Source organism: Lingula anatina, chromosome 2, assembly GCF_051362555.1.
Source record: "Lingula anatina isolate TDL-2025a chromosome 2, LinAna3.0, whole genome shotgun sequence".
Lineage (NCBI taxonomy): Eukaryota > Metazoa > Brachiopoda > Lingulata > Lingulida > Lingulidae > Lingula > Lingula anatina.
Genome location: NC_141768.1, coordinates 21,934,176 through 21,960,596, shown reverse-complemented (window position 1 = coordinate 21,960,596; position 26,421 = coordinate 21,934,176). Strand labels below are relative to the sequence as shown.

General features: G+C 34.8%; 1 protein-coding gene across 12 annotated transcripts in view; it reads right to left on the bottom strand.

The window, feature by feature from the left end:
* The window catches only part of LOC106172442 (CUGBP Elav-like family member 3-A), an 82,576-nt gene extending 58,863 nt beyond the window's left edge, over positions 1-23,713 (bottom strand). For 2 of the 12 annotated variants that reach the window (XR_015332778.1, XM_087003943.1), the window contains exons 1-2: positions 22,641-23,713; positions 12,862-12,944 (exon numbers count right to left, since the gene is read on the bottom strand). Coding sequence is in view for 11 of the 12 variants with exons in the window: in XM_087003943.1 (XP_086860069.1) it covers positions 12,862-12,944; positions 22,641-23,007 (450 nt within the window). In the remaining variant the exon portion in view is untranslated. The remainder of the gene's footprint in view (positions 1-12,861; positions 12,945-22,640) is intronic. The other 10 variants (XM_087003945.1, XM_087003944.1, XM_087003939.1 and 7 more) reach the window with 10 other exon arrangements.
* Positions 23,714-26,421: the final 2,708 nt, after the last annotated feature.

Here is a 26,421-nt window from a genome sequence, read left to right as displayed (position 1 = left end):
ATCCTGATAATTGAATGATTTGTATAAATTACGTGTATGGGAGAAAATACTTTGCACCAAAGTTGAAAATGGAAACGATAGTAACGCAAAACAACCTGTTTTCTTCACCCATGAGAGCATCAAGAATATGAAATCAAACTGCTAAAGTTTAGGAATTAAAAGAAAAAATGGGGATCATGTTTACATATACCATGTCATCAAAGCATCCTATCATATGTAGTAGCATTTTTTAGCATTTTTCACCTACAGTAGGCAAAAACTGAAAATTATATACATGCCAAAAATGTTCCACTATATTTACAAGAACTGGATCAAAACCATTGGCATGTGATATATTCTGTGAAGCCTTATAAAAAATCTTTCCTTCAGTCTAAAACTATGAAACCATCTAGCATAGACTTCAAATATCCACAAAACAAACTTATCATTTTAAATTATCAGTTTCACACAAATAAAGAAAAAACAAAAAACAAAACAAAAACACCATTATAAAAAATAGACAAAATAAAGTTAAACAAAATATTCAAATGTTATGGTTTCTGCTACATTATATCGACTTAATCCTTTTTGGATTCACTCTGCTTAAGAAACATATGGCCTGCTAACTGCAATTTGACAATTAACAGGAAGATCATTTGCTTTGGTATTGATCTAATCCTTCTTGTCAGTCAATCAATATCTAGCAAATAGATTCTAGTCTGGGTTCTCACTTGTACCACAACACCCTGATGGGCATTTACTTGGCAAGACACCAAGATGGCATCACCCGGAACATCTATGTATCCCAAAACTGGTAGTTATTTTAATTGAATAAACTAAGTTTGAAAATTAAAGGTTCTTCTCTTGCAGTAGACAAGGCAATCATATTTAATGATACATTTATGTATATTAAGAGGCACTACCTGAAGTGAGCTCATGAAATGTTAGTTCTTCTATGATTTTATATAGTATATACTGTCATCCACCATTTTATTACTAGATGACATGTGAGATCGAGGTAACGTTTAGAGTAGGACAAAGGCCATGAGGCCATACAGAACTTGAACTCCAGGGTGACTATGAAAAAACATGACAATTCCAATAAGCATGCATTAAGAGGTGAATATAATATGCAGAAAAATCTATTAAAGCAATATTTCATGTGACCCATAGGGCATCTTTCTTATCTAGTGTATAATTTCTCTGTGCGAATTAATGTTCTGAATTAATGGCAAAGTAGACTCTGAGTAATATTTTGTACTTCTTATATCAGGATCTTTAACATACAAATGTTAAATATTGTACTGGAAAAAATGAGGCAATAATTAGTATATTTTACCCCCTGCATCAATAATCCTTGCTTTAATTTGATCTTTAACTGGTTAAATCACTGAAATATCAAATCAAATCAAGGCTTTTCCCAGGATTGTGGGTACAGGCCATCCAAAATTTCCTTCAAAATTTCAGGGAGTCAAAGTATGCCTAAAGCCATCATAAAATCTTTAAGGCATCCAGCCTTCCTTGAAAATATAGGCCATCCGGTGATGACTGGACGGTTCGTTGGAAAAATCCTTAAATCAAATGCATTTAGCTATAAACAAATGTTAATTTGATAAAAAAAAGGATAAAAACAAAACAATGGGAAAGATATTATATTTATCAAAGGGTCAACTGCCAATGTTTCAACCACTGGCCATGAGTTTACTGGAAATTTGTTGTAGCGTTGGACTTCTGCACATCACTGATTGACATTAGCCCTAGGAAACCGACTAGACACATGTTTAAAAATCTTTGAACTTGAAAATCAACTTAAGATTCATAAAAAGAAAAATGACAATGGAAATACAGAGAGCTGAGCTGTCTTAATACCAGTTTATCTAATAATATGAATAAGCACCCTAAGAATCATATGATTTACAAACAAATTGTATGAATCAAAACAAGTGAACATAATCATTTACAAGACATGGTACATGGCCCTCTATTCTTGTTTAGTTCATCATCTGCTTTTTATTCCTACATTGTTTTGCTGACATAATAAACTAAACATTTCTCCAACAATTCATTTCTGCTTACCTCTAGTGTCTTTATCTTGATAATATTGCCTCCGTAATTAACTAATGGGCCATTACCATCAATCAATATGCCATATACTCCACAGTTTAGCAATTCCCAACAAATTAGGTGAAATGGGTTTTGTTAGACGTAGCAACAATGAGCTATCCCTTATGATTAGGATGAATCTCTAAAATTCAATAAGCCTCCAGCACTGTGATTTGTACATTGGAAAGAAAGGGAACAAAATAAGTCTGTGAGTTCTGAATTTATGGATTCATTTCTTCAAATATTACATTTGGCAGTTGAAGCAAAAATAGGTAACACATGATCATAAGATGTGTTAATGTGCTTTTAATGTTAATTCACTGAAATATGGACATTTCTTTGCAAATATTAATTGGAATAGGAAGAAATAATATTCTTGAAAATATACATTATATGATATAGGAGCAAATTTGAAACAAACATTTATGATACCAAATTTGGTAATGCCAGTATTCTGCTGAGAAAAATATTAACATAAGGTCAAGACTTATTTCATGCTAAAAATAGCAGTTTTTTTGAGAACTTTTCTTCAATACAGTTTACCAAAATTAAATGTAATAAGAGACAACTGAAAGCAAGGAAAAGCTTGGTGTGTGGTGTGCCATTGCAGTGCCTCCATGGTTCAAATATATGCTATTTAAGAGAGAGAGGGGGAAGAGAGAGAAAACTGCAAGCAGCATGTTTGTAATCAAGATATTTTTCATGCCAAGAAAGATCAGAACCAAACTTTCCTTCTCCAACTTCCATTACTCATCCAGAAAAATGTATAACCATCAATAAGACTATTTTTCCCTAGACTGCTTCAAACAATTTAGCAGTCAAGCTCTTTGGCTTTTACAAATTCCCGATAGGCACTCTAACTGCATCATTGGCTTTACCTAGAGGAAAACAATAGTTGAATGTTGCTGCTTTGCTACAAACTGATTTTTAAAGTCTGGAATGTGCCATCTTATATCAGTTAGTTTTAACAGATGGGAAAGTGTCAATCTTATACATGAGATGTACCCCTGAGGACTAAACATTTATCATTTTTAGATAAAAATGCACAAAAATGCTTGAATGCATCCAGTGTGTATGAGCTTTCGTCTGTTCCTGCTAATGCCTTGCTAGTGGTTCACTTCCCCAGAGATGAAAGGGAAAAAGTTCATTATTGTATCAAGGTAATCTGGCAGAAATCCTGGCAGGAATTGGATGTCAGATGGAACACTGAACTGAAGGATCCATGCAAATTTGAACAGACATGTTAGCTGAAGTTAAACCTGACAAACACTTGAACATTCTGGAATACAATGCCATTATGGTCTATGAATAGGGTCATTAACAATTCCATTGACTGGGCTTTCACAGATCCTGCCAAACCATTGTCTTTAATAAAAAAAGGCAATAAAGTTGTCCAACAAAGCAGAATTACCTACTGAACATTATCCTGAATTTCTTTATAATAATCTACAATGTAGTCTAATCACATATTCTACCAAAACAAGACAGGATTTTGTTCTCCATCATCTTACCCTTTCTCTCTCTCTGCAACAATGTCTGCCACTCCACGGTCAACGTACAGATTCTGGAATGGTTGCCAATGCTATGTGTTGTCTGCTGTCTGTTTTTTTTCACACAGTCGAGGTGTTATCTCACTGGTTGGTCAATACAGCAGAAAGGGTCAGATTGCCTACACCTCTACCATCAAATCTAAATCAGTCAATGTCACGAAATTAAATGGCTAGACCAACTACAGCAGCAATCACCACAGAAAGATTTTTACATGCAATTTGCTTCACTGTCAAAGGTAATTTGCAGCCTCAAAGATTTCTAAGGTGTCTTTGCGTGTTTGCATAATGAGGAAAGCACACTGAGATAAAAGACTGCTATTCTCGGCAGAAACCGAGGTTGTTGAATCCACACGTAGCAGTAGAAACCTGTCAAATACCAAACTCAACCAATATTTTCTCTGAAAATCTCGGTTGAAAGCATAATAACCAATTTGTGGATTCAATATTCCAGATGACATCCAATAAAGGAAGCTTTTATTTGACATAGCCTGCTGTAATTATATTGCTGGGAAGTAAATTGATGGTTCTTTGATAATAGAAAGCAACAGTCGACTTGCAGGCTGTTCCATGTCACTACCTTACCTGAATACCAATTTGATTTCTGATTCAGGATATTTGACACATTTAGTTGTCTAAACTGTATGTCAATGCTTAAGAGCAATTAGCAAGACAAAGAAGTTTGTTTTCTATAGACATAATCACAGATAAAATGGCTTACTATACTATCACATTCAACAGCAAATAATCAAATGCATTTGTCAAGATACACTGTTTGGATGAAGAGCTGTTCTAGCGGCTGACAGCTGGTGACACTCGTAACAGTACATAGTGCGAATATACATGTGGCCATGTGAACACAGCTCTGTATCACTACATCTTTCCATTATCTACTCTGGAGTAAAGTACCTTATAATGTCTGTGTACAGTGTAAAGAATAATGTTCTTAAACATTCCATTTACCAAAAATCTGAATGTCAACAAATTGCAGTTGGACCTTTATTTGTAAGATATGCTATCTTCTAGGCTTGGAAGGAAGTTTTTATTACTAAATTCTAGATGTTCTAGGCTGAAAGATAACTGACATCAGAATTAAAACAAGAGTACCTTTTTGAACAAAGACAAAATTAAAGGAAATATTCTCTAAAACATACATAGTTTCCAATAGGTAAAGTATGATATGAGCCATTGCTACCAGAAGTTACTACAACACTAAGAATCAAAAACACTAAGCAACAATACAAGAATAGATGCATTTATACAATATATGAATATACATTGTCCTTAAACAAATGTATACAGGCTTTCTTCATAACATCACATTGCTATGGCAGCAGGGAAGACACAAATGACAGAAATGGTTTCTAAGGTAACAAGGACACGAATCCCTTGCTTTCAAACAACCACAATTTTGTTTCAATTACCACATGACGTTGCTGCTAAAAGGTGAGAGCACACTTCCCTTTTAGTGACTGTCCTTTCATAGAATAAAATCTAATTCTACGCTATTCTAAGACAAAAATAAATTATCCACAAGAACAAAATGTCATCTGCTACAATAAATCATAAGGCAACATCTTTTAAAGTGTCATTCCTTGAAGAACCAAATTTAATGAACATATAATACATTAAATTTTTTATCCATCCCCTTAGTTTTAATTTGATATTTTTGCTTGCGGTATGCAGAATATAGAAGATTATAGATTTCTGACACTTGACAGAACATTGCATAAGTGTTAATATAACATTGGTGTACACAGAGTGGTACAGAACATAGTATTTCCCTTGCTGCACATTGCCACGTATATTAAATATTGATAAGATAAGCATTAATAACAACAATGATAACACAGCAATTAGGTGTTCTAGCTGTTGGGAAGTTGACATGTTGATAAATATACTTTGGTGTCTTGGCCACATTTACACTAGGGGGCACTGCGCGAGCCAGGTTGATTCCATCATATGGCTGTATTTCATGAAAGGTTTAAAAGATAATTATGGTTAATTAGTAACAAATGCTCGGATAACACTTGGATAATTCTGTATTCTTGCATTAATTCCCTGTTTTATATTTTTTATTTTAATAAATTCATAGAAAACAACATATGTCCACCATAATACTGCTCCAAATGGAAGTCTTCTCATTAATTTTTCTCCTCAATCAGGAAATACAAGTATAGGACTAAATAAGGAAAAATACCTAATGCTTGATCTGATATTTCAAATGATCACTCAGATTTTATTGTCCACTGCTACATATATATATGGTTTACATAATATATGAATACGTTACTAAGAAAAAAATTCTCATCATGTCCAAATTCCAATACCAATATTTGATAAGAATATTAACAAATATAAAGCTACTGTTTTATTGGACATTCTCATGTTAGCATGCACATCGGACATTACAGCTACAACCTTGAATGAAATTAGTTGCCTCACTCCAAGCTTATCAATAACATGAAATATAGTAAATATCATAAAGAACATTAAATCCAAGTGAATATTAAGAAAAAACAGTACTTACAAATGAAATTCAATAAGAGCTTTTTGCCAATACACAGTAAGAAGTATTCAATGGTGCTGAAATCACATTTTGAAAATGGGATTAATCCCATAGTGCAAGATGAGCAAAGTAACAGGAATTTCTTCTAATCTTCTTCAAAATGGATAAAAGATTTCTAAGAAAAATTAAGAATTCAAGAATATCCCCACTAGGAACAAATAAATTTTCCCACAGAAACACCATATCAGGGTTATGGGGGAGATATGGTAATTTTCTGGCATCAAAACTACCAAAAACAGATGGAGATAATAGAATTATAGGTAGCAGGCAGACAAACTATCAGAGACCTTTTTCATAGACCCTTCATCTGAGAAAAAACCTATTTTGTGATGAAATAAAATGACTTTATTTAAGATGGTAGACCAATGCCAAGATAGCCATATGTTGCATGACTTACCAACTGGAGACAAAACCACCACGAAGCCAGAAAAGAACTATGCTTGGGTGTAACAGGAAGCATAGAAGAATGGCACTATCATTTTTCAGAATAAATTGGTTAGCAATTAAGATTTTACATATCCCCGTCAAGGACTTTAGTTGCAAATGTTGACTTCAAGAAACAGTATATGGGATTTCTATTGTCTTAGGTCTTTTTTCTCTATAGGTAGTCTGTGTTGACTTCTTAAAACATATTCTACTTTGTTTTGAATATCCTAGTTTATATTCAACCCAAAATTGCACATGTGTAGGAATAATGTGCAAAAATACACACAATAGCTTAATTGGCTTAGGCGAAGTGAAGAAGCTAATGGTCTTGAACACAGGCTTTTACAGAGTTTGGAATTCTGTACAGTAACAGTCTTTAAGTAGCTATATAATATGCTGTTCTGTTGTCAATGGTGACTCTTTCCCCATTCTTTTCATTATCACTTGTGGCCATTTTGCAATCAGAGCTCACCCACAATTATTTCTCTCCATCCAAAAAGATAAAAAAAAAATCACCAATCATCTAGTTTAAAGTTTAAGAAGTACCACTAAACTTTTAAAACATAATTTTTAAAGTGCTACTTTGAAAAATAAGAATGAAGAAAAACCTATTTCTTTAGTACTAAATGCCAAGAAATCAGTATATTTCTTAGAACCTTCACTAAACCTGGATCAGAGGATTTTATCTGCAAGTGATAAGATTATCTTGTAACAGATGCAATTCAGTGACATCTAAAATTCAGGCAAACCTCTACACTAAATGATTTGATCTTTTCCAGCTCAAATGACAACAGATTCCCCTTGTTCAAATAATTTTATCTGCATGCAATAAGATTATCTCATTATGGATACAATTCATTAATGTCTAAAAAACAGGCAAAACTATACGTAAATAATTTGATCTTAACTAGTTTATGTGAAAATAAGGTCCCCTGCTTCCCGACCCTGCAAGTAACAGCCATTATTAAGAGAATATTTCAGCATACAAGTCAGGCAATGTCGGCACACCAAGCTACATAATCATACTGAAATTTAATGATCTGACTACAGTTATTGTAATTTACATTCTTCTCCACTCCTTCCATACAACCACTACAAAGAACCAAAAGCATGTGCATTTCCTGGAATCTAAAGGGATTGTCCAGGTATTGAATTACACACAGCCTAGAGCCCTCCAGATAATTTGGGTTCAGTAAAATACCATGGAGTATTTGTCTGATTTGTTTGCTTGAACTACATCCCAAGACAGACATGCAAGGTAATATTACTTATTAGCTGTAACCCAACGTTACTTTAACAAAGCTATAAGCCCTGTTATCAGAATTCTTTTACAAAGCTATATTCTCTGTTAATTGTATTTCATATCCTGCTTGCAAAGCTACATTCATACTCCTTGTTAACCATTTGCTCAGTTATTCTAGGATATATTTCATATGTTACTTATATCCCAATTTACAGAATTCGAATCTTTAAGTTTGATAAGAACGATTTACTCATAGCACTTAGTATGGCAAATAATACACTAATCCAGAAAATGTGAAATAAGGACACTGGCATGACATGACATATTAACCCAATAAACCTGACAACAATCAATGTCTGGTGATATTAAATAAACACTGTGGTGACCTATGTCTTGCGTCAGCTGTGAATGAATGTGCTGAAATGTGATGCTTTTGACAAAGAGAGAAAAAGGGTGTGCAGCAATGGTGGGCTAACTGACTTCTCTATCACAATGCAAAACCATCTTGTAAAAACTTGTACTGCTGTTATTTCCCTCTTTTATCTCTTTGCAAAACTTTGAATTTTTTCCAAAATAACATTCATTACTAAAATTTCTCGCTCTTATGTTTACTAAGATATTCTATTCCATACCATTTATGACTACATTTGTATTTCGGTTCTGCAAACTTCAGCAAAGAGAAATGGTCATTAAGAAAAAACAATTATCCACAAAAACACTCTAACATACTTTCAAAACATCTTAAACTGCAATGCATGTTTATAACATTTCAGGTCACTGCTTCCATGCCTATCATGAACAGAAATGGAACAAACAGAAATGTATGAAATGATTATAAGGCCAAATAAAATTGAAAAGCTACTTCATGAAGGACAACTTTCTGTAAACATGGATGAAGTCTTATTTTGTTTTTTAAACATGCAATGTTTCAGGAGCATAGCAGCTAAATTTCAGGGTAGGTCTTTGTCATAAGAAGGAGATTGTGCCAAAACCATAGTGTGGGTGATTTTTGAGTGTAAAAACAACAGCATGAAGGTTTTTCATTAGGCCAACAGTGAATTTCTCCCCTTAAACAATAGTCTGAAGATTCATTGGTTCGAAAAATGGTAACATTTTTATTGGTTTTTTAATCAAGGGTTCAATGGTCCGAAGGTTCTATAGTGAAGATTCAGACCAATGAACCTTTGGACTATTGCTACAGCCCCAAACAAACACATACCCAATTCATTTTTCCATTTGAATAGAAAACAGGTCCAAAAAATTATGATTTTATCAAAATTAGGGTCAAGCCCACAACTTATCATTTCTGTCTAGCCTTATGTTTAATGATTTATGTTTGTAAATGGTGCATATACATACTCCAACCTTGCCATGGTGATTAATCCTTCAAAAATTCCTAGATCTATATTGGATCAGTATGTCTACCAAAAACAAATCAATTTAGTATTGTGCTTAGCCAATCCAATCATAATACATAAATAATAATGTTAAGAATTATCCTATAGACAGACCCAAGTCATCCTATACCTTGAAACACTAGGTGGAGGTAATCATTAGAGTTATACTAACAAGAATACGGTATCTTGAGATTTCATTTGTAGTTGACATTGATTCTCAGACTCAGATGAGGCATTACTTAAGGATAAAATCAAATTCTAATACTTCATGACATTTAGTAAACACCATAGAGTTGACACATATTTCAAATGCTACTAATATTCTAAAAAAATTTGACAAAAACAAAAATGAACACATCTGTATTTGTCACTAACTAGTTATATATATATCATACCAGGCAACTTTTGTGGACCACATTAGGACGTAACAATTGTGGACCATATCAGGCAACAATGGTGGATCAAATTAGGTACCAATTGTGTACTACATGCACACCTAGCAACAATCAGTGATCACATCAGGTAACAGTTGTGGACTACACTACGCAACAATCATGGATCACCACATCAGTTAACATTCATCGACCAAAAAAGGTAACAATTGTGGACCATATCAGCTAAAAACACCGCACCACATCAGGGAACAACTGTGGACTAAACCTTGCAACTATTGTAGACCACATTGGGTAATAATGTTGTACCATATCAGGTACCAATTGTGGACCACATCAGGTTACAATCATGGACTGCATTACATAACAATTGTGGAATACACCTGGCAAAAACCGTGGATCATATCTGAAAACAATTGTGGACCACATAAGTGAGCACCTGCAGACCACACTAGGCAACAATTAAGCATGATTCACATCAGGTAACAATTGTTGAACATATCAGGTTACAATCATGGACCACATTAGGTAATAATCATGAACAACACTGATTAACGTTCACAGCCCACACTAGATAACAACCATATGCTGCATCAACCGATTACAAAGGACTACAAGATGTTACACATTGGCATTGCTTTTAATTGTGGACTATACCTGGCAAAAATTGTGTACCAATTATTGACCACATCAGGTAACAATTGTGGACAGCCTCAGGTAGCAATTGTGGAACACAACAGGCAACAAACATTGATCACATCAACTAACAATCGTTGACCACATCAGGTAACAATCCTGGACCATATCAGGTGACAACTGTGGACCACACTAGGTAACAACTGTGGACCAAACCAGGTAACAATCACTGATCATCATATATCCATTAACAATAATGGGCCATATTAGGTAACAATTGTGGAACACACCAGGCAACAAATATGAACCACACCTGGCAACAATTGTGGACCACACCAGGCAATAATCACGGACAACACTAATTAACATTTACAGCACACACAAGGCAGCAACCATATTTTGCACCAACCATTTACCATGGACCACACCTTGTAAAACATGGGCATTGCTTTTAACAATGTGTGAACCATGTCAGACAAAACTTTTGTGGGCCATTTCAAGCAACAACCATGGACCTCAACATCAAAACATCTGTGGACCTCATATGGGAATAGATATGGACCACACTAAGACCTACTATGGGCACTGCTTTAATCAACAAAAGTTGAGCACAATAGACAGCAACTTTGCAGGGGACAAATTGCAATTATACCAGGTAACAACCATGGACCACAACAGGCAACAACTATGGACCACACCAAGCAAGAAATGTTTACCACAACAGGCAAATACTATGGGCCACACTAGGCAAAAACTACACCACACTGAGGGGTGCTGACTGTCACAACAGGTAACAAACTGGGCAATACTTTTGAAAACATCTTTAGATCACAGCAAGAAACAGCTTATACCACATCAGGCAGAGGCGGATGCAGAGCTATTCACTGACAGTCTTCCAAAATATCTTTGTTGATTCATCCTCCAATTTTGACCGTCTTCCAACAGAAAAAATTAGATACCCGTCAATGTAAACTTGAAAATCTGACCGTCTTCCGGAAGACCCAGAAGACGGCCTAAATCCGCCCCTGTCAGGCAATATTGTACATCACATCAGATGACAGCTGCAGACCATGAGCAATTTTCATTTCCAAAAATTGCTACATTCTGAAACAGGTAGCAGAAATGCAAAAAAAAAAACAACAATTTTGTTTCCAAAGATACTATTATATGTGCCTGAAGAATTGATTTTTTAGAGTTTAGCAAATAACAAAAAGATACTAAAATGAAAGATACTATTGTTGCAAAAACAGGCACAAAGCTCATAGCCAGAGCTGCCTTGTTACTCTCTAGGCTACATCACTTTTAACATACCAAATACTTGCAACAGAACCAAAACATCTCTTTTTATATTTCTTTTAAAGCAAGATATATTTTGATACTATATTGCTTCAAAATGATGCAGAGAACATTCTTCTTCATTCCCCATGTCATCTTATCTATCTTGCAACATTCATTTCAAGCTGACTACAAAGAAAATTAATCCCCTTTTGGTAGGAAACAAGTGCATAGTATCATATCATTCATAAAGAGCTAGAATTATTACCTTCCTGATTCACACCAGTAAATGATAAACTACAGACTGTGGCAGACACCAACAAGGAGGGAACATGCCAATGCCTATCACAATCAATGAAATTGGACTTGCAAAATGTGTTAATGCTTTAAACAGTTTCTGGTCAATAACTCAGAGCAAAGCATCAGGTCCCTCTGCCTGGTGAAAACGCCAGATAAAACGCTAATTGATTTCTTTTCGGACAAACTGAACTGAACAAGTATGCTAGCTATATCAGTTTCAGTTTATACTCTGAAACCCCAATGTTCTTCTATATTTGAGCTCTCTCGGTCTTTATTGTAAAAAGCATAATAAGTATGTACGTAACAACAGAACTAACAATTCCCTTTTGGATTATAAAAATGTTTTTTTTTTTTTTTGGCATTTTGCATCAACATCTCTGTTTTCATTTTAGCTTTTTAAAGTCATTTTCAGTTTCATTATTCTGGAAAGATTATCAGTGCTTGTAAAAAGCCAGGTCGCCCTTCGTACAGCATGTGGAGTTTGCTGCGTATACCTACATACACCTTATCAACAATTCAAATTGTTCCAAGTGTCATATGGCAAGACGTAATGGCTCACTGATGCCTTTCTTTTCACAGCAGCCCCAGACCATTGTTGGTAAAAGATTATTTTAGGATGAAACTGAAATATTCAGAATTTCTCACTTCCTGGATGATATTACTACATAAGTGGATTAGAGCACATTTTGCAAAGTGCAATTTATATCATAACAAAAATAAAATCATCAATGCTGAGGAATGAGAGCTGACATAATTATGTGTAAGCTACAACTTAGGAGTTATATTATGAAGTAGAAAGGGTAATAAAAAGGGCAATTGCCACCATTACTTATTACACCATCTTAAAAAGAAGTTGGAAGGAGTTGGGCTCTTTTGAAAAGCTAAGACCAAATAATAAGAGAGACATACCATCCCAATAGCAGACAATTACATAATGTGATTTCACAAATGTCAGATGAAAAGAAAAGAGTTACCGAAATGTCTTTATACTCACCCCTGGCAGTGTTTTCTGTTCATGTAAAGCTTGTTGAGCCTTAATTGCACTGTCCCGGTTACAGTAGGTAAGGAAGGCACAGCCTGGAATGGGAGACAGACAAATGTGACGATATCTAACATTTTATAATTAGCACGCTTACACCAGTTTAACATGTAAAACTAGTCACTGACTGCCAGCATCAGATCACTTTGCATTTAGGGATAATTGAAATATGTTAATTGATTTTATTGCTTCAGGCTGTGACTTGAGGAAAAACATGAAATAACAGGCTGAGCAAACTGCTTGCCTGACTCTGAACCAAATTAACTTTCAATACGAGTATAACCAGATTTTTGGCATCATTGGTTACGAGCAAATCAAATGGTCCATAGGTGTTAAAACAATTAATATAAGCCACCAAAACTGCATCTCATATTTTTAAAGTAACGCAGTGAGTGTTAATTCCTTTCACTCTCCTTTCAATGTTCCTTTGGAAACTTCAACAGTTTTCCCTTTAATCACCAAGGCACACCATATCCACATATATCCATTCACAGAATTAAGATCCAAAAACTGGTTTTTGAGTTTTAGATTTCTAATATTTGAGGCAATCTTGTAATGGAGAGTTGGGCCAGTGAATTTCACTCATGGCTGTAAAAAATAGAAATTAAGGATTTTAAAAAAATTTGTAGACTGCAATTCTGTGAACAGTTTTGAATATATATATATATATATATATATATATATATATATATATATATATATATATAAAATTCTTTATTATATAAAGCTTTAGCACTCATTCCCTGCCTTTAAAGAAAATCTTTATGAATGAGTATATTTAATTTTGTACTTACACAAATATAATGACAAAAAGCACACAAAGCAGCTAGTTTTCATCAAATGGCCATTACTTTACACAATCTGCAGGCTACAAATATGTCATGTATCTCCCAATTACCATTAAGAGTGTCTGTAAGTATTATGTTTTTCATTATCACTCATGCCTCTGACATTTAATATGTGTCACACCAGTGCATTGAACAGCAAAATGGACTCTGAATGATGCTTTGCGAGAGGGACATTTCTGTTAATTTTTTGTTTATTTTTGGTTGTCAAATGCTTGAAGTTATTTCATTTTTTTAAAATAAAGGATTTTCAACAAGTTTTTGAATAGCTGACAAAATTAATTTTATTCTTACAGTGTTGATCAACAACATTAAGCAATAAATAAGGGATGCGAGCCACAAATTTACAATTTCAATACAATAAAAATCTTCAATATCTATGAGAAGACGTGATGTCAGTTAACTGCTCATATAGCCTGTGAGTTCTCTTGCATGCCAATGGTTAAACAAGATGTCAATTGATTTGTCTGGACGTAATTAGTTACTGTTGAATTGACATGATCAATTTTGATGAGATGAATATGTGCCACTCCCAATAGGAATTCTCTTGCACTCTGATTGAGTTTCAAATGAAATGAACTTTTTACTTCAACAAACAATTATTTATTCAAACAGATAGGCCTAAATTGTGTGAACAAGATGGAAAATGGCAAAAACAAACAAACAAACAAACAAAAAACATTTTACTTTAACTACAATGTTTAGATACAAGTCATTCATCTTTTTCAATAATTTGAATACCAAGAAAACAAAAAAACATCACATCACATATTTAGTCTCGTGTGTATGTGTGTGTGTGCTTTTTCTATTTTAAGGAAATTAGCTGAATATTATGGAATATTGAATAAAAATCTTGGCGTGCATACTATGACAGACTAATTAAAGCATGGCCAGAATTGTGACTGAAACTGTACCTAGGACTTTTTTTTTCTTTTTTATTCTAGAAGATACCTGTATATTGATTGCCTCTCTTCAGGTCATTGCACAGCATGTTTCACAAAGTGTTATGAATCATTCACTCGTTATGTATATGTTACAGTATAAAAATAAAACTTGAGGCAGGTATAATGTGTCATGAATTTTAGATGCAAGTAACACAATTGCTGAAGGAGAATAGTTTTTTCAAGTAGACTTATTTTTGTTAAAAGAAGTTATATTTCAAGTTTCAAATTTAGTAAGTTTCCAGTCTATAATTGGTGTCTTTATATGCCACACTGCCAGCAGCAATAGCTGTGGTTGTACTTGCAATTCAAACAGGGTAAGAATACCCTACCAGGTAATGACAAATATGCCATATGATTTTTTTATGTTTTCTTGAAATTTATGATTGAAAAATTGATGCGTTATCCTATATAAACACAAACTGGCATAGCCACAAGTGGCACCAGGTTTGTGGTGGTTGAAGTGGTGTGAACACTCCCGGCCAGCATCTAGTCTTGTAATGGCGGACCCATGGGGTTCACACTCACCTCTCCTGCTGGTTGTTGGTTATGTGAATGTTTCATGCCATACTGTTTCATTTTCCCCAGACACCTAGGACCATGTGACCATGTGGTTGATTTCAAGATGCTACAAACTGACAAGGGAGAACAATTGGGCCCAGCGTTACACTTAACTTGACTGGTTCACTTTGAGAGGTCCAACATGTTATTAAGCTATAGAGGTTTTTACTCCCTTTCACAATTGCTCCCAAAGTTTGCTTCCTGCTGTTAAGTTAGTGAAGTAAATTAATTGGTCGGATAGATTGTGGGGGCTCCATTTAGCCATTTAGAAGTCTTGGTCTTGGTCCAGTTAAGTATACTGCTCATTGTGAAAAAGGGGCCATAGCAACAGTCTGAAGGTTCATTGGTCCGAATGTTCACTACAGAACCTTTGGACCAATGAAACCTTGATTAAAAAAACGATGAAAATGTTACCATTTTCGGACCAATGATCCTTCTGACCAGTGAACCTTCGGAATATCAAGACCCCCACGTGAAAAAGGCCTTACGTGAAGCTAATCAGGACCTTTTCATTTTGGTGGGATATATTTAAGTGCCATAAAATGGATTTTCCTGGGAAGACAATGTTCCCATACTTACTAATGGTTAATGAATCTCCTGCGACATGCAAAGTTTTTTTAAGTGTATTTTTTGCAGTAATCTCTTAAGAGATAATTTGGAGAGTATAGCCATCTATGAAGGTCCATGTGGTCCCATGGCAGGCACAGATGTCAGACTAATTGTGATATCTACTATTTTGGTGGTAAAATGGAATTTTTATATTTCTATGTGCTGTTTTCAAGGTATTTATTATGGCACTTTGAATCTCATATGAAGAGTCGTTATCCTTAGTACCAACAGATATTCACCTCTGTCGAGTGCTCTGTCCCAGTAATCTGGTTCACTGTTTCATCATGATCATCCTTCAGCCACAGGAATAGAATGCTACAAGAGTATCACCGTCACATCAAAACTCAGTACATTTGATAATAATATTGATCTTCAACTGTGCCTTTTGGCTAAAATTTATCTCATCTGGTGATAATGATTAATTAATTCATTCATACATCTTCAAGAACAATATGTCATTCCAAAGTATTTAGTTGATATCCAAGTCTCTTTATTTGATGTACTGCATTATTTCTACCACAAGATCTCAAGATGTGATTTGTACTATGGAACATTAAGTATACCTCCCTCACGTGCAATCACACAGAGAATGGAAAATAGTGTGACAATGTTCCAGCTTTAGAATGTGACCACTTTGCCCTTCCATTTGTTCAACCATGGGATCTGACAGAAAGTTATGGGTATACACCCTAACTTCCATAGCTTTTTGAATGAAGATAAGAGTTGACAAATAAACTGACACTACTTTAATTCTTCAAACATGAAAAAAAAAAAGGTTTGTAAATAACCATTGCTTCATTTGTATTTTAATGTACACTAAATATGCATTATTATAAATTATGCTGCTTTTATATGTTAACAATAAATATGCATTATTCTAAACTGTGCTGCTTATTCATTAATGTTCAACATACATGAAAACCCCAAAACTGATAAAAGAAAGAGTATTAACATTTTCAGAGAAAATATGTCTTTCACGGGACAATATATGATTCATGCAAATTGCATTTGGCACTTTTGTTTTGGACAAAATTAGTGGCATTTGCAGAACTTAGTTATGCTAACACTATAAGAAAAACATTCTATGTTTCACACTTGGAGGGGATTCTTAGTGCCTTTGATAGTACTTTAACTACATTTTTTCTTTTATCTTATTGTCATCGTTTTTACTTTGTTTATTTATTTATTTATTTTTTGTACAAAAACTTATTTTGCATCATGTAATTCCTGCCTTGAGAGACATATCAGTCAGTGTAGTATGATGAGGAGTGAAAGACAAAATGGATATATGCCCTGACCAATTCAGGAAACATCAAATCTACATTTGCTTTGCCAAGTCTGTGCCAATACCTTAATCAAACATGATTCATTTTGATAAAGGGCACACTTCTGTGTTGGCAATTGATATAGATTTCTCTTGAAGGACAGATACTACACTCAATCATCATATATGTCACAAAATGGCAGTTCAGGGCTCCAAGAAAAGAAACAATGCACTGATTATTGATGACTGGTAGAAAAATATTTGACGTGGATTCTAACAAGTCAGCCTAATGTGTGACATGGATTTCTATCAATATTTTAATTGTAATGCATTATCAAAGCCTAGCTGAATGTCGCACAGTTTAATGGACGGGTAAGGTATGTTTGATTTGCATTACTCAATAAGTTCCTCCAGGGACAGTAGAAAAGTGGCAGCCATTGTTGCCTGAGAAGTTCAAAGCTGTAGTTAGACTGATAAACATGTAGGAGTCCTCAATGGATACCAAATATCTGACCTATATGCACATCCATAATTTAATCATTTCACACACAGCTTTACCTCTCAGTATGTTAATGCCGCCTTTTAAGAACAAAATAAATGCACCAAACACTTTATTTCGAAGCTGGAACAGTTCCCTTTTGAGACAGTAAAACTCATATGAGGCAGTTTTTATCAAAAAAGTAAAAATATACATTCCTTATTTGTGTAAAAATCAGAGAAAAGAAAAACTGGTACATTTAAGGGTCATACATGCCCATCTTAGTATTGGAGTTCAATATCTGTAGTTTAAATTAATATATCTAAAAAGGCATAGAAAATAACTGTAACTGTAGAGGCCTCCTGTTCAGCTACTTGGTCTCCATGGTACCTTTGACACTCCAGGCATGCAGGTACCACTGGATCACTTTCTTTAACTACATCCAGCAAATGTGCCCTGGTAAAATCATCTTTCTGAATCCTATGTTCCACTTCATTAAGTCAGCCTCAAGCAATGATCTTACTATTGAAACAGAAAAAGCCTTCTGTTTTTGTTTTGTTTTTTTTAATTGCTCCAACTTTTGTACAACAAATAACTTATATAGATTGGCACATCTGTACATTTATATACAAATCTTCTAACAACTGGCAAACCAGATCTGAGAAAACATCAAATGTAAGGGTTCTATTCTCTAATCCAGTTTTGTTCAATCATATATTTCTAGTATAACATTTGTTGTACATGGTAAACCATAAGTGGTATAAGGATCATTTGTTGAAGAACAAGTTTGAGAGATTTAACTTGGTTGCAGGATGCACAATTTAAACCCCCCAAGTTGTGAGTGAATATCATTTGTATAATATTCATTGAATCAGTAGGTTAATTGTATGAGGAGGCTTCCCTCATCACTTCATCATACTATAATTAGTAGTATTCAATGTATTCTTTTGTAAAGCCGATGAGAACCCGACTGAACAGCAGTTTACGCTTATTGATTGGTTTTCCAAGTCTTCCTCCAACCAAGCATGAGCCTGTGCTCTAAATTTCCTACTACCTCCTCAACTAGGACTAATGACATGTTATTTAATTGCACTTTTGCATGATGGCATCCAATAAATAAAGTACAAGACTGGCTTCTTAAGTAGCACCTTAAATTATTTGGTGGTCTTGGGAGAAGTCTGCTCGCATGGCTCTAGTTCCTACTAGTAGCATATGGTTGCCAGCCATCAGAACATTTTCTAATGGTATATATTATTAATGTACTGAGAGGAGTTGAAACCCAAGCTTGTATAGAACTTTTCCACACGCTGATACCCCCTCTGTGTGTAATTGCTCTATGGTAGTTCTGAAATATTGATGCACATAGACAGAGTGTTTTAGACCAGAATTTCGGAAAATTAAATGTTTGTAAAAGATCACTCACATCAGGCAAATTCATGTTGTATTTAGATAATTTAAAAATAACAATTTACAAATAAACAATTATACAAATAAAATTTTACATATGTGTCCTTCAGTCAAGTGATGCCAACAACTTTACTATGTACTGTATATATTTATTTATTTAATTACAACTATTTTCTATCATCATTAGGATTTTTATTAATATTATTAAATCAAATAGAATAACATCAATAATTACCAAAAGAATCAGACAACTACAGAACTTTGCATTAAGAGCTGGTTATCCATAATTATGTATTTATTAGTTTATATCTGTCTGATCTGTCTGAAATGGTGAGAAGTCACATAATGATATATTTTTTTCTTTATGGTTGCCATTTCTATTTCTCTTTTTTTCTTTCGAAAATAGGCATATAATGCAGTTACTAATTCTATTTCTTTTGACTTCTTTTACTCATATTGTGCATATGTTTAGCTTTGAGCTTGTCTTTTGTATGTAGTTTCATTCATATGCGAATAAAAACAAAACAAAAAAATATGTACACGCTAAAATTAAAAAATGGATAAGAGTAATTGTATATGCAGTTAAACCATTAAATAAAATTTCCACCGAGCTGTTGCTAACAACATTCAGTGGCAAAAATAAAATGTGAAATATTCCAAAATTAGCAGAGATACGCCCATAGTTACTATGAAACTTGAATAGGAAGTCATATACTGGCTATCTATGAGCTTGAAACTGACCTTTGACTTACTTTTCATGATAAACTTCACTTTGCAAATTTTCCGACCCTTATAAATATATATGCCCATGAAACTCGGAGTCGGGGTTATTGCATGTCTCTTGTTTATTTATTTATTTATTTATTTATTTTAATTGTGTACAAATGCTCTGGACTGTTGAACACTCACGCTTGTTATATATATATATATATATATATATATATATATATATATATATATATATATATATATATATATATACACACAACTGGTAGAGTTACTGTTGAACTTGATTGGGAAGTCATACATTGGCATCGGACCAATGAACCTTCGGACTATTGCTACGGCCGGTATCTCCAAAACTGGCTGAGAATACATTGCTGCAGTATTAATGTTGTTCAAAGTTGTTCAATTATAAATTAGTTGTTAATTTGTGCATTTGTGTTCCCAAATCTAAGGCTGGTGTTAGAAAATGGCAATTATCGTTTATGAGGCCTGTATACTAGACATGGTGGGAATGATGAACATGGTCCAGGTACTGGTAAACCAATGAGAAGAGACAAGACATGGGATTGAATTAAAACAACCTTCTCCCTTAAACCCAATTGAATTTTCATGAACAACCACACTAGTTTATTCATTTACCATGACTAAAATGCTTTGAGACATAAAAACATGGGAAAGCTTTCAAGAATCTTAAAACCCAAAATTTGGTTTTCAAACCAGATGGTACAATGATAGATGTTGTCTTGACCCCTCCAATAGGACCATGCATATTCCAAGCAAGTATCCCCAGAGCAAAAATCAATTTTCTTATCTTAACACACAGCTCTGTTATTCCAGAATTCGGTTCAGGTGGAGAGATCTAGTGATAAAAACACACCTGTGAGTTTCCTGGTATTGATCTACTGGTACTACTTTGACAAGTAAAGAAAAGAGAAGTCCACCGCAGTTTTACATTTGGCTTTGTGGACACAGTGCTGGTCGCCATTGTTCCGATACTCAATTGGTGCAGGGATGCAGTTTAATCACTGTGATAACATTACAAGACCATTTCATAGAACAAATATAACCTACGATAAATCAGTTATTGTATTTACTTAAGTGAAAATCAGCATATAATTGTCAGCGAGACAAAGCATGACCCGAGATATAAACCTTGTGTTGTCAAGTTATTGTTTCACAGGGAGCCTTGAGACATCATCAATTTAGACAAGAAGTCACAAACTGAAGACACACATGTGAGTCAATATATGCCTCAAACAACCCAAAGAACAGATGGCAAAGGTACCACTGTGCAATTAGTGATCTCAGGTCTGCAGCAAATGTGACAGAAACAGCATGCCATATCAAGCCATTGAAAGAGGGAAACAGTTACATGAATATAAATATATATTTCAAATAAAAAATTCACTTAAACTTTCTTTTTTTTAACAGTCTTTCTTGGCTTTTTAGAGAAAAAAAAACTAGAAGCATTGACTGGCTAGTGAATGTTCTACCTGACTACAACAAATTAGAAATCAGATGGAATTATCCTGATCACTTCTAAGATAAATCTCCCTTTGGAACATCAATTCCTCCTAGAATTCTCTTGGCAATCTTGGCATTAGCCCTAACAATCCATCTTGGCAAATCTATTCCCTTAATTTGCGCAAATCAGTTTTCACAGTCCCTAGATAAAAGCTTGTTAAGTATTATTGTGAGAGTTCTACCTTCAGAGGAAAAGTAAAGCCCCAAGGGATAAGATATGTGAATTTTAGGTAGTCAGGACAGGAAAAGAAAAGACAGCAATTGAATTCATGACGTGGGTGATTTGTGAGAGTTGTGAAGTCAGATAAACCCAGATGAAGGACAGTATAAAGCCATAATAATTCCAAGAAAGGGAAAAGAGACATTACTAGTAAAAGTACAAGCTACACAAAGTTGTATAGCTTAATGCATAATTAAGTATTTGCCACTTTTTTCTCATTTATTATCTATATTCCTGCTTATTTTTCATTTAGTAATCCACCATTTCTCTTTTTTCCCTTTTTATTCTACCTAAAAAATAACAATAAGATATCTACCATGTGAGTAAAATAATCCCTACCATATGATGTCTGATCAATGCATTTCATTAGTTATGTTAAATTTGAAAATCAGGATTAAATAAACTTGTCCCCATATCTCTCATTTTTTCATATAAACAATTTAAAAAAATATCCCTTGATTACATTATTTACCTTTGCCCCCCCCCCCCCCCCCCCCCCCCCCCCCCCCCCCCCCCCCAACCCAATTGCATGGTCCCTCCTCGCTGAGAGCTTTCAATTTCTTATATTAAGTGTGCAACACCTGGGTCTAAGATAATACAGAAGTTCTGCTGCACATCAATATTTAGCTAACTGGCAAAGCCTAAGCAATTTGCAGTGCACATTACCCAACACATACATCACATCGTGTACACACTATATCCAGGAAAGGTCTTTTATTCACACATGGAAGAATGCCCCGAACAAATGCTGTACAATGATCAGCTGATCCCAATAGAAATAGTTTCAGCGGTTGCCAGGTAACGTGCCAACAGTGTCGCGTGTCTGGCAATCATCATAATGAATCGCTACACGCACTGATGGCATCGTAGCGCGAGCCACGGCTTTCGACGACGAGAATGATTATTGTCTTCTGTCTTGTCCTGTTCTTAAGGCAGTCTTTGAATCTTATACGGGTTATCTGGTACACGTGATAACAGACGCAAACCACTAGAGAGCTATTGACCATCGATCAGTTCGCCTTGTTGGAATAATCCCTCTACTACCGCATGGCACTATTAAACTTAAGCAGTCGCAAACCAAGGACCAAGCGCTATCTGACTATTTTAAGATGGTGTAAAAAAGGAATTCATTGCCAAAGCATTTATTTTCAGACATTACCTTTGTGTATGCCCGTAAAACGATCTTTGAGGACTGTTAGCTCATAGATCTGACCAAACTCTTCAAACAGGGGCCGTATGTCCTTCTCCTCTAGCGTTCTGGGGATCTGGCCTACAAAAAGTTTCAAAGCATCTCCGTCTTTCATGGTGACTGGTGAAGTTGCTATCTGCACACCGTTTAGAATGGAGCTGTTGCTGTCGTGCAAACCGTTCACCATCGCTGCCATTTTGTCTGAAGGGTCTGTGTCGTGCGAGCGCTCCCTGACACACTTCGTATTTACACGCGGTAAGCAGTTGCTTCTTCCCGTCGTGCTCTCTGGACCCAGATCGATGAAATTCATTTCCGGGTCTTCGGGGTTGGCATACATAGAACTAATCAATGCAAGAACACTGTTTGGCTTTCTCTAGTAAAGCTCAGACATACGTGATTCTGGAAGAGGCATACGTTTGTGTGATAGGCTTGTGTTCATTAAGGCAATCGTTAAGAAGGCGTGGTCAAAGGGGTTTATCAGGGGTTTGCTACCCGTGTCCGTGGCCAGGTCTATGTGCATTTGTTCGAAAATTAATTCTTTAAACAGTATTTATAATTTCATCAGACATTTCGTTCCTAATTGTTTTTGCTGAATTTCAGCATTTAAAGCTGGTATGCGATTTCGAAATCCCATTCCTTTTTCAGAGCTTGTTTTGTTTTACGTTTTGAAAATGAGCCATTAAAAGCTAGTCAACAACAAAAAACGCATTATTTCACACAAATATTGCCCAGTTTAATTTTTAAGCCCAATATGAACTTTTAACTTACAAAGTGAAAACGTCTTTAATTAAATCAACTTGCATTGACCGAAAATCTATCATTTATTTCATGTTATGATGTTTTTAAATTTATTTATTTCATACTTGAATGTGATCTACATAAACGGCAGTCGGATACGTTTTGTGTGATGAGTCTATGAATACAGAGATGTTTATGATATTCCACTTTTTTTGTCAACAAATTAATTTGTTTGTTATATTCTGAGTTGATGAAATAATGCCACGAACCTTAGACCTTAATAACGCAAAACCATGCATGCTACTTAAAATGAAATTTTATTCATTCTTTTTGGAGTGTCCTCTTGCATATATAAATTATGACCATATAACATCGTTGTGATCAATTCAAATACCAGTCCAAACACGCAATGCCGAAATGGAGCATTTTGGGGTTTTACTTGGTCGCTCTTAGAAATCGGTCTTCGTCTGCAAATTGCTCACAGTTTCTATTTTTTTAAAATAGTTGTCTTGACTTGTGCCTGGAATATACATATTGGACTTTTGAAATGTAGTCGTTTTATTAGCTTTTGAATAGCGACACTCCAAACACAACATATATAAGCTTTGTTGTTACAAATTGGTATTTGCTAGTCTCTTTTTGAAGTAAGACACGGCTTGCTCAAAATGTTCCTATCTGACCCTTATGGTTTGGAATTTTGCCCCATCTTGATTTTAAAATAATAAAATGTAAGTATGCGGGTATTTCGACTAGCTAATTTATGTTTTGAATACCATTTGACTGTTTTGACCACCAGTGAGTAAAAACTTTAATGTACCAATAGTAGTATCACGACGTACCTTTGAAGCATGAAATGAAAATCCGTTCAAATATATTTGGTGGAGGGATTCTACCATATGAAAATTTTGGGACTTTTTTTATCCACCTATTATTCAAGAATTTTTTTTGTCATTACCTTTGTAGTTTGACTTATCTGAAAGCGGAACTTTGTGAAGCCTAAAAATCAAACAAAATCTTGTACAGGCCAAATTATCTTCAAAACATGAATCTTTTATTGCCATGATACAGCAATGTCAAACAACAAAAAGTTAAACGAATTGCGTCGACTTACCTATAATTTTGACGCATCGCTTAGATGTCGGATATCGATTGTAATGCCTTGGTCTGCAATTTTGTGTTAACGCTGTAATTATTCAATCTTTACATGATAAAATACAAGTCCCTGCCAAGGACAGTATAAATGAGAGCCTACTCCGTGTTCTGAGACTTAGACCCAGTGGTAAATTGACAGGCGTAGCTAGAATGCGTTTTATAAAGAACAAGAACGGCTGATTCAATCTGGTTGAAAAAAAACCCTGCATCTTTCACAAAGAATGGCTATGATAAGCAATTATTAAACATTTAAAGTTTCTTTATTTTCGTTCTCACAGACAACTCACATTTGAAGATCGCCCCATCTCCGAAACTTGAAGAACACGAAAAAGAAGTGGGTTATTGGAATGACTAGCACTTCTCCAACTCTCTTTAAAACCGTAAAAAGGTGCTTCTTTTTGGCAAAGGGACAAAATTAATGATGTCAAGAATGATGTTTGTCGCGGTTAACACAACTATAAAACATTCATCAAATACACAGAGCCTGGAATTTCATAAAAATTCTTTAAAATGGATGCCAATTTAGAGCAATTCTTTTGTCCAGACGAAAAGGAGTAACGAAATGATATATTTAATTTATTTGGCAGACGTTTGGGAACAACCACCACCACCACACTCATTGGCCCGACAAGATAATTCTTTTAGGAAAATATATTTGTAATGAAATCTGGGCATTTCAAATGTGCACAGATTGAAAGGGGCGGAAAAAAAGAAATTATTCATGAAATTAACGTCGGCGTGCGTGTTTACAGTTCTAAATTTATTTTCGTTAGCCAATCATTAATGTTATCAGGGGCCCTAGCCGACAGTCACTGCGCATAACATATTCACACTAACAATAGTTATCAGCCCCAGGGTTTTAGTCGTCTTGCCTAGAAAAGTCAAACTTGATAATCGCTTGTTATGTCAATATCCCAAACAATGGGCTGACGGCACTTCTGTTCCAATACATTATTGACCGCGTTATACTATGCAAACTTTAAAGCATCAATTCCGAGTAACATCGATCCGTAGTCTTGCTTTTTAACAATTTATCATGCTTCGTCTCAGTTTTCGCAATCTCCCCTTTCATAGGAGCAAGGTTGCTTTGTTTTATTTTAGCACACGCCGCATTGTAAACACAACGTTAATGCATACAGATCGCCCTCAGTAACTCAAATAAGGCTGTATTATAAATAAATCACCATTACTGACTTCCCCGGAATTCAGTAAAAGTCGTTTGGCTTTAATGTGCATTCTGAAGCTTGATAGTTAGTCTGCATTGCTTTCCGCTCGAAAGTTTACAGTAAAATCCGTGAACAAAAACATTTCACGATCAAACTGAAAGACCTCGAACAAAGACTAACTTTGTTCAATTATCAGACTACAGTGTTTAAATCTCGCTAGCTTTTACGGCCTTTAGATGACAAAATAATATAGATTTAGCCGCGTCAGTCTTTAAAAGGACACTGGAGGTGAACTATTGTCGCAAAGTACTCCTCGAAAAGGATTTTGGTTTGGCTGTGCTTTCGATACTTTCCCTGTAAGCCTAGTTTATAGTTTGCCTTGTCCTTTCATCCAAATTAAACCTTTACAGCGAGTTTAGTTTCTTACCATACCATACGCAAGTCATAAAATAGTACCAATTATATATATATATATATATATATATATATATATATATATATATATATATATATATATATATATATATATAAAGGATTCGGAAACAAAAGGTAAATGCGCCGTTTAAAACATTGTCTATTCCGATAAAACCTCTGTTACAGAGCTCTACCAAGCAACTATCTATTCTTCTAACGTAGAAAAATGGTTTCTTCAAGATTTCAACATCAATTCAACATCGTTTAACAGACTCAGCACG